This window comes from Triticum dicoccoides, chromosome 5B, assembly GCF_002162155.2.
Source record: "Triticum dicoccoides isolate Atlit2015 ecotype Zavitan chromosome 5B, WEW_v2.0, whole genome shotgun sequence".
In the NCBI taxonomy this organism is placed as follows: domain Eukaryota; kingdom Viridiplantae; phylum Streptophyta; class Magnoliopsida; order Poales; family Poaceae; genus Triticum; species Triticum dicoccoides.
Genome location: NC_041389.1, coordinates 92,155,986 through 92,164,573, shown reverse-complemented (window position 1 = coordinate 92,164,573; position 8,588 = coordinate 92,155,986). Strand labels below are relative to the sequence as shown.

The following is an 8,588-nucleotide window of genomic DNA, read 5'->3' as shown; positions in this document are numbered from 1 at the left end:
AGTCATAAGACCGACTTTTGCTGCATCCAGCAACCGTGTGGTACTCTCAGTGATGGATTCTATGTCCTCCACCACATGCTGGAGTACAGACAGGGTCACCAGAACCTTTGCATGTCACCTAGATCCAGCGATGCCAATATTCTGCAACGGGCAAAGAAACAAGGAGATGTCTCGGATCATCGACTCTGAGCTGAGTCCTAGCACATCTAGTGTGAACTTGCCCAAATCATCATGAAGGAGGTCCTCGAAAATACAGGGATGTTCTACGAAGAAGGGCAAATGTCGCGGGAAGACGTCCGAACACGTGTAGCCGCTCAGCGTCTCGACTTGAAGCCTTTCACTACGCTCGGGGACTATCTCCCTGATTTGGATGGATGTCACGACATGTTGGAGTGATTGATGATATATGACAATGTGTCCGTTTAGTCCATACTTTCTCTATGACGAAAGTTTGAGTTATGCACGACGAAACTTTGTGATTTACTTAAACCGTCCTCCTCAACTAGCAAAGATCACTCTAGTTAGGGCATTTTTGGTACGATGAACTTTGTTATTTATGCTTATGATATGCTGCTTCTATTTTTGCCAACTATGTCTCTCTCTGTTGCTCAACTATATATGTTGCATATTATCGACTCATGTGACGATGCAGGTACATAGATCATCAATGGCGAAGAAGTGCTATGCCAGGAGTATACGACGAGTGGCATGAGTGTTAGGCCCAGGTGTACAGGTTTCCGAGCGACAACCAGAGAGGGTTCGATAGCAGAGCCGAAGCGTAAAATAGTTAGTTTAGGTTCACGCTAGTGCGAGAGAGGGATCCGGACCGGCGCCTCAAGAAGTACTACGTTATGTATGATGAGACATGTCAGTTAACTTGTATCGCTATATCGTGATTATGATGTGATGACATAATTTGGGTTGGATGATATGATGAGATTATTATGTGTATAATATGATGAGCATATTGTATGTTTATTAGCATACTGTATAAAATCTGTAAAAAAACATCGCAAATATGTACCCCAAAAAAAGTGAAAATATAGTAGTAGCGCTCTTTAGCGCTGGACAGGAAAACGCTACTGCTAAGTAGGTATAGCAGTAGCGCTGATCAAAACGCGCTACTGCTAAACTTTAGCTGCAACGCCGTATCAGTAGCGCGGGACCCCATGCTACTGCTAGGCTTTTCCCTAGTAGTGAATATTTAATGATGTTTCTGAAACAAAGTTCTCGCTGCAAAAAGGGATCATACACAAAGATGCTTTCCAATGTCATCAATAATCATCGATGTGTTTCTAAAACAAAATTTTTGTTGCAATAGTCAATGTTGTTTCTAAAACAATACCCTTATTGCAAAGAGGAATTTACGCTGAGCAACCAAGATCGGACGGCTCACGAGGCGGCACATCTTTTAAAAAGATCTGCCAACCGACCCGTAGCAGGCCCCTTCTCCCCCTACTGGTCTTGTTTCTTCTTTCTTTCTTTTTTTTTTTGGTATTTGTACTCTGTTTACGTCAAGTGGATGATGCGAACACGGAGGCAACGTGCATGCGATCCACCAGACGGAATCCTTTTCTCTCATCGACGTGATACACATCACCACAGTCTCTGCTCCATGTTGCACAAGAATATTTAATTTTCAAGTAATATATTGGTTGGAAATTAATTATTTTTCTTTCTATTTCTTGGTACTTTTACTCCTGTTTAAGGCAAGTGGATGATGCGGATGCAGAGGCAACGTGAATGCGATCCACCAAACGGAATCTTTTTCTCTCCTCGACCTGATACAGAGCACCACACGGCCACACCAGCCTCTGCTCCATGCCGCATAGGAATATTTAATTTTCAAGTAGTATATAGTTGGTTGGAACTTAACTACAATAGTACTACGCGCTTCCGTTCACATTGCAATTTTTTTGTTTAATCCAAGCTTGGTCTGACCGGTCAGCGTATTGTAGAAAATGCTACGAACTTGCAGTGGCATTATAATCAACACATGATACTCGTGTGTGTTAACGAAAATGTTGTATACTGAAAATGGATCATAATCAACACATGGTACACGTGAAGGCAAGATCGATGCTTATTCTACACAGCCCCCATATGTTTTCTTGTGATGGGAACGGCAGTGCCACAACATTACATTTAACACAGATTTGCAGTTGACCCAAATTGAGCATGTCAAGTGGGATGTGGCTACCAACCGTTGCACACGCCATCCCCGCCCTATATATACCGGCCAAAAGGCCGTTCTCATCATTACACAGCTCAGTTTGGAACTACAGCTTGGAAGTCCACATACATATCCATACTTCTGTTGCCTATAGCACCTTCTAGTTGGCAAACTCTCTGCAGACTGAGACATGGGTTTTGATCGTGCCAACACGGCTAACTGCGTCGCCACTGGCCGCGGACGCACCGTCTGTGTGACCGGCGCCGGCGGTTTCATCGCGTCATGGCTGGTGAAGCTCCTCCTGGAGAAGGGCTACGCCGTCCACGGCACGGTCCGGAACCCTGGTGAGTACAATCCAATCCACCCTTCATCATATGCTCTAATCTCTATGCCTGGAGTGTATCTAACTTAGATGTGTGATTCCAGATGACGTGGCAAGGAATGCGCACCTGAGAGCCTTGGAAGGGGCGGCGGAGCGGCTCACCCTCTTCCGGGTGGACCTGCTGGACAAGGAGAGCCTCATCGCTGCATTCCGAGGATGCGAAGGCGTATTCCATACCGCATGCCCCGTCACCGATGACCCGGTAATTTACTTACCCACATAGGTGTACTGCGCTACTGACATCGAATGTACGGTGGCTGACAAAGGTTCATTCATATATGGGTGCAGGAAAAAATGATCGAGCTGGCGGTAAACGGGACGAGAAACGTGATCAACGCCGCGGCGGAGGTGGGCGGCATTCGGCGTGTGGTAATGACGTCGTCGATCGGCTCCGTGTACATGGATCCTCGTCGTAGCACCGATGGGGAGGCCGACAAGACATGTTGGAGTGACCTCGAGTTCTGCAAAAACACAAAGGTCAGCTTAATTAACTCTCGCTCTTATATGTTAGAAGCACCATATAGTACACATGCTAAAAAAAGTACATGTAAAATGGCATGCATCTGACAAGCAAGCATATGCAGAACTGGTACTGCTATGCAAAGACGGTGGCGGAGCAGGCGGCATGGGAGCTCGCCAAGGAGAGGAAGCTCGACCTTGTGGTGATCAACCCGTCTCTAGTGTTGGGCCCTCTGCTACAGTCGGCGGTGAACGCCAGCACGTGGCACATCGCCAAGTACCTTGACGGCTCGGTGCAGACGTACACCAACGCAGCACAGGCATACGTGCATGTCCGTGACGTCGCGGACGCACACGCGCGTGCGTACGAGACGCCTGACGCGCATGGCCGGTACCTCTGCGCGGGGCGCACGCTGCACCGCGCTGAGGTGTGTCGTATCCTCGCCAAGTTCTTCCCGGAGTACCCCGTGCCCATGAGGAGCAAGGAAGGGGCGGGCGAGATGAAGAAGGGGTGCCGGTTCAGCAGCCGGAGGATCATGGAGCTCGGTGTCAGCATCACGCCGGCGAGCCAGTGTGTCTACGACACTGTCACCAGCCTTCAGGACAAGGGCATCTTACCCCGTCGCCACGCTGATATGTCCTGACAACTCCATGGCCATGGGCACCTTGGTCAAGTTAGATGCGTGCCCGTTTGATGATTGCAAGTCGTGGCATTGTATTCCCCATTTCCTCCTTACTTGTTCACCAATTAATTTAAGTGATCTTTATTGAAAAAATATGTCCGAATCTTTACTTTGTCGCCATTAGAACTCAGACCGAGTAGCCGACTTGTGAGTCTCTTTGGCGATTTGCACACCATGCTCATTGGCGGCGCTCTCAAGATCGCGTCGCCTCGGCCATGATACAACATGGAATGTTGTGGTTTGTGCACCTTTGGCGACATGTGCACAATGTTCATTTTTTTGAGTTTCGCTTCGGTACAACCCCCTCCACAAAACGTATAAGGGTAGTATGGTCTTTTATGAGAAATATATACCCACCTCCGCATGGGTCTTCTTTTGGGACGTACACATACGTGTTTGCACATCCTGGCCGCCTCCCCTCCGTCATGGGCCGGCCCATGTTACAATTTTCTTTTGCTACACTTTTTTTCCGCTAAAATTCAAAAAGTGGATGCGTATGTGGGATTAGGATTCGAACACAAAACCTCAATGTCCACAGGCCTTCCTGGTAACTAACTGGGAAGCCTACATTTCACGTAACAATGTACTTCTGTTTTCTTACTAGTTTGTTACTGGTTGGTTATTTATATATTTTCCTTTTTTTCGGTTTTAGTTTCTTTTTTTTGGTTTAGTCAAATTCGTGAATTTACAAATCCGTGCACTTTTTTTAATTTTCCTTTTTCTTTTCCAATCTGTCCGAACATTTTTGTTCCAAATTTCATGAAATTTTTGAAAAACTCATGATTTTTTTAAAAAATCATGAGCTTTTTAAAAATCGGTGAAGTTTTTTTTTCAAACTCGATGAAATTTTTCAAATTTGTGCTTTTTCTCAAATTGATGAAGTTGTTTTTTTAAATTGAACTTTTCAACTTTTATGAACTCATTTTCAGTATTGATGTACTTTTTTCCAAATCTATGACCTTTTCTTCGATTTCCAGTGATTTTTTTTTTATTTTTTTGTGAAATTATGTTATTTCTTAAATTTTTTTCTACATATTAAAAACCGGACAGTTTTTCCCTACCAGACTAACAGAAAAAAAATCAGGATCGTGGAAGCAAGAGAGCGAGCGAGCGGGCGGGCGAGCAAGCGAGTTGTGAGCACCTTGTTTTTCAGCATTCGTCAAATGACCTCATTTTTTTTCATCACCTTGTATCACCAATTCATGCCACCATGCCAATTTGTTTCCGTTTTGGCAAGTTTCATATTTTTTGGAGTTCTCTTGTTGAAAAAAGGCAGATAAATGACCGAACGTGTCGCAACGTGCAAACGGATTCCGAATTCGTATGAACTAGGCATGGATGCCTACCATGGGCACGCACCCTTGCTGGCAAAAGTTGGGGTCATTTCTCACATGTTAAAAAAAACATGTTAGACATAGGTTGTTCGGGTAGGCCAGAAGGGTCTGTTTGTGAACACCTGGTTTTTCACATCCGTCAGATCCTGCCAATTTTATTACCATCACCTTGCATCACCAATTCATGCCATCATGCCAAGTTGTTTTCGTTTTTACAAGTTTAGTATTTTTTGAGTTTTCTGGGTGAAAAAAGGTCAATACATGGCCGGATCAGTCGCAACGTTGCACGTGCCCGAATTCATTCAGACTAGGCATGAATTCCTACCATGGGCACACACCCTGGTGGAAAAATTTGGGGTCACTCCTCACATGTCCAACAAAAAAACATGTTAGACCAAGGGTGTTTGGATAGGCTAGAATGGTCAGTTTATGAACACCTGGTTTTTTACATCCGTCAAATGGCCCCATTTTTTCCCCATCACCTTGTATCACCAATTCATGCCACCATGCCAAGTTGTTCCCGTTTTGGCAAGTTACATATTTTTTGGAGTTCTCTTGTTGAAAAAAGGCAGATAAATGACCCAACGTGTCGCAACGTGCAAACGGATTCCGAATTCGTTTGAAGCAGGCATGGATGCCTACCATGGGCACGCACCCTTGCTGGCAAAAGTTGGGGTCATTTCTCACATGTTCAAAAAAAACATGTTAGACATAGGGTGTTCGGGTAGGCCAGAAGGGTCTGTTTGTGAACACCTGGTTTTTCACATCCGTCAGATGGTGCCAATTTTATTTCCATCACCAATTCATGCCATCATGCCAAGTTGTTTCCGTTTTGACAAGTTTAGTATTTTTTGAGTTTTGTGGGTGAAAAAAGGTCAATACATGGCCAGATCAGTCGCAACGTTACACGTGCCCGAATTCATTCAGACTAGGCATGAGTTCCTACCACGGGCACATACCCTGGTGGGAAAATTTGGGGTCACTCCTCACATGTCCAACAAAAAACCATGTTAGACCAAGGGTGTTTGGATAGGCTAGAAGGGTCAGTTTGTGAACACCTGGTTTTTTACATCCGTCAAATGGCCCCATTTTTTTTTCATCACCTTGTATCACCAATTCATGCCACCATGCCAAGTTGTTGCCGTTTTGGCAAGTTTCATATTTTTTGGAGTTCTCTTGTTGAAAAAAGGCAGAAAAATGACCGAACATGTCGCAACATGTAAACGAAATCCGAATTCATTAGAACCAGGCATGGATGCCTACCATGGGCACGCACCCTTGCTGGCAAAAGTTGGGGTCATTTCTCCCATCTTAAAGAAAACATGTTAGACATAGGGTGTTCGGGTAGGCCAGAATGGTCTGTTTGTAAACACCTGGTTTTTCGTGAGATGGTGCCAATTTTATTTCCATCACCTTGCATCACCAATTCATGCCATCATGCCAAGTTGTTTCCGTTTTGACAAGTTTAGTATTTTTTGAGTTTTCTGGGTGAAAAAAGGTCAATAAATGGCCGGATCAGTCGCAACGTTGCACGGTGCCTGAATTCATTCAGACTAGGCATGAATTCCTACCACGGGCACACGCCTTGGTGGAAATATTTGGGGTCACTCCTCACATGTCCAACAAAAAACCATGTTAGACCCAGGGTGTTTCGATAGGCTAGAATGGTCAGTTTGTGAACACCTGGTTTTTTACATTCGTCAAATGGCTCCATTTTTTTCCATCACCTTGTATCACCAATTCATGGCACCATGCCAAGTTGTTTTGGTTTTTGCCAAGTTTTGTATTTTCTGAAGTTTTCTCGGTGAAAAAGGCCGATAAATGGCCAAACGTGTCGCAATGTGCAAATGGTGTCCGAATTCATTCAAACCATACATGAATGCCTACTATGGGCGCACACCCTGCATGGCAAAATTTAGGGTCATTCCTCTCATATACAACAAAAACCATGCTAGACAAAGGGTGTTCGGGAGGCCAGAAGGCTCCGTTTCTGAACACCTGGTATTTGCCATCACCTTGTATCACCAATTCATGTCATCATGTCAGGTTGTTTTTGTTTTCGACAACTTTTGTATTTTTTGAAGTTTTCTCGGTGAAAAAAGGTCGATAAATGACTGGACATGTTGCAATGTGCAAACGGTGTCCGAATTCATTCAAATCATGACATGTATGCCTACCATGGGCATGCACCCATGGTGGAAAAAGTTGGGGTCATTCTACATGTACAAAAAAACCATGTTAGACACACGGTGTTCGGATCTATTTGTGAACACCTCATTTTTCGACATCCGTCAAATGCACTATTTTTCCATCATCTTGTATCACCATTTCATGCCACCATGCGAACTGGTACATCCGCAGGACCAATTTTTCATATTTTTCAATTATTTTGGTGAATATGAGCATGCCAACAATACCGTAAGTCGTTCATATCAGGCATGGATGCCTATTATGTCCATGTCAGGCTATTGCAAAAAGCCATTCGAATAAGACATGGGTCATTTATTCATAGTGCAAAAAAACACCAGTTAAGAGTAGGGTGCCGGACTAGCCCAGACGGCTGCATCTGTGAACATGCTTCTGTTATTTCAAATATGAAATTTCCATAATTACGAACCAACATCAACATATCTTTATGTTCTAACCATATATTTTTAATTTGGCAATAACTTTGGAATTTCAAATTATTTATGAAAATGTTAAAAAATTAACAATTTTATAAAATTTCTAAAAAATCCCAACAGTTGTTGAAAATTGTAAACAAAAAAAATAACTAAACTCAAGAAAATAACAAAATAATGAAAAAAGAAAAGAAAATTAATAAATAGATAAGGTCAAGTGCGACAACCATGGCCCAACACGCCGTTGGGGCATGTTGGGCGAGCCCAAGCATACATTTTTGGAGGTTACAAGTAAGAGAAGGATTAAATGGGCTGGCCCGCACCCGTCGTCCGCGGCCAGTTAGGCGTACCGCTCAAAACAAAGTTAGGCGTACGTATTTTCACGTATAGGCAGCGCAGAAGCTTATTTGAAATATGACCATCATGCCCTTTATTATAAAAGGGTGCAGATCGATCTTAGCCCTTCATGTGTTTAGAGGGGGTGTACCAAAGCGAAAGTGCATTTTTTTTGCGAGAAAATTTCCGATCTATTCATTTTCAATCATGGCAGTACAACGAATACCAGAAATAATAAAAATTACATCCAGATCCATAGACCACCTAGCGACGACTACCAGCCCTGAAGCGAGCCGAAGGCGCGCCGCCGTCATCGACCCTCCATCACCGGAGTCGGGCACAACTTGTTGCAGTAGACAGTCGGGAAGTAATCGTGCTAAGGCCCCGTAGGACCAGCGCACCAGAACAGCAACCGTCGCAGATGAAGAATAACGTAGATCAGAAAGATCCAATCCGAAGACACGCGAACGTAGACGAACAACGACGAGATCCGAGCAAATCCACCAAAGATAGATCCACCGGAGACACACCTCCACACGCCCACCAACGATGCTAGACGCGCCGCCGGAACGGGGACTAGGCGGGGAGACCTTTATTCCA

General features: G+C 44.3%; 1 protein-coding gene across 1 annotated transcript; it reads left to right on the top strand.

Annotated features, from left to right (window-relative positions):
- Positions 1-2,279: 2,279 nt before the first annotated feature.
- LOC119305228 (cinnamoyl-CoA reductase 1-like) lies at positions 2,280-3,751 on the top strand. The gene is made up of 4 exons (XM_037581806.1): positions 2,280-2,517; positions 2,600-2,757; positions 2,844-3,032; positions 3,140-3,751. Exons 1-4 carry the CDS (start codon positions 2,364-2,366, stop codon positions 3,656-3,658), a joined length of 1,020 nt encoding a protein of 339 aa, XP_037437703.1. The 5' UTR covers positions 2,280-2,363; the 3' UTR covers positions 3,659-3,751.
- The last annotated feature ends 4,837 nt before the right edge of the window (positions 3,752-8,588 follow it).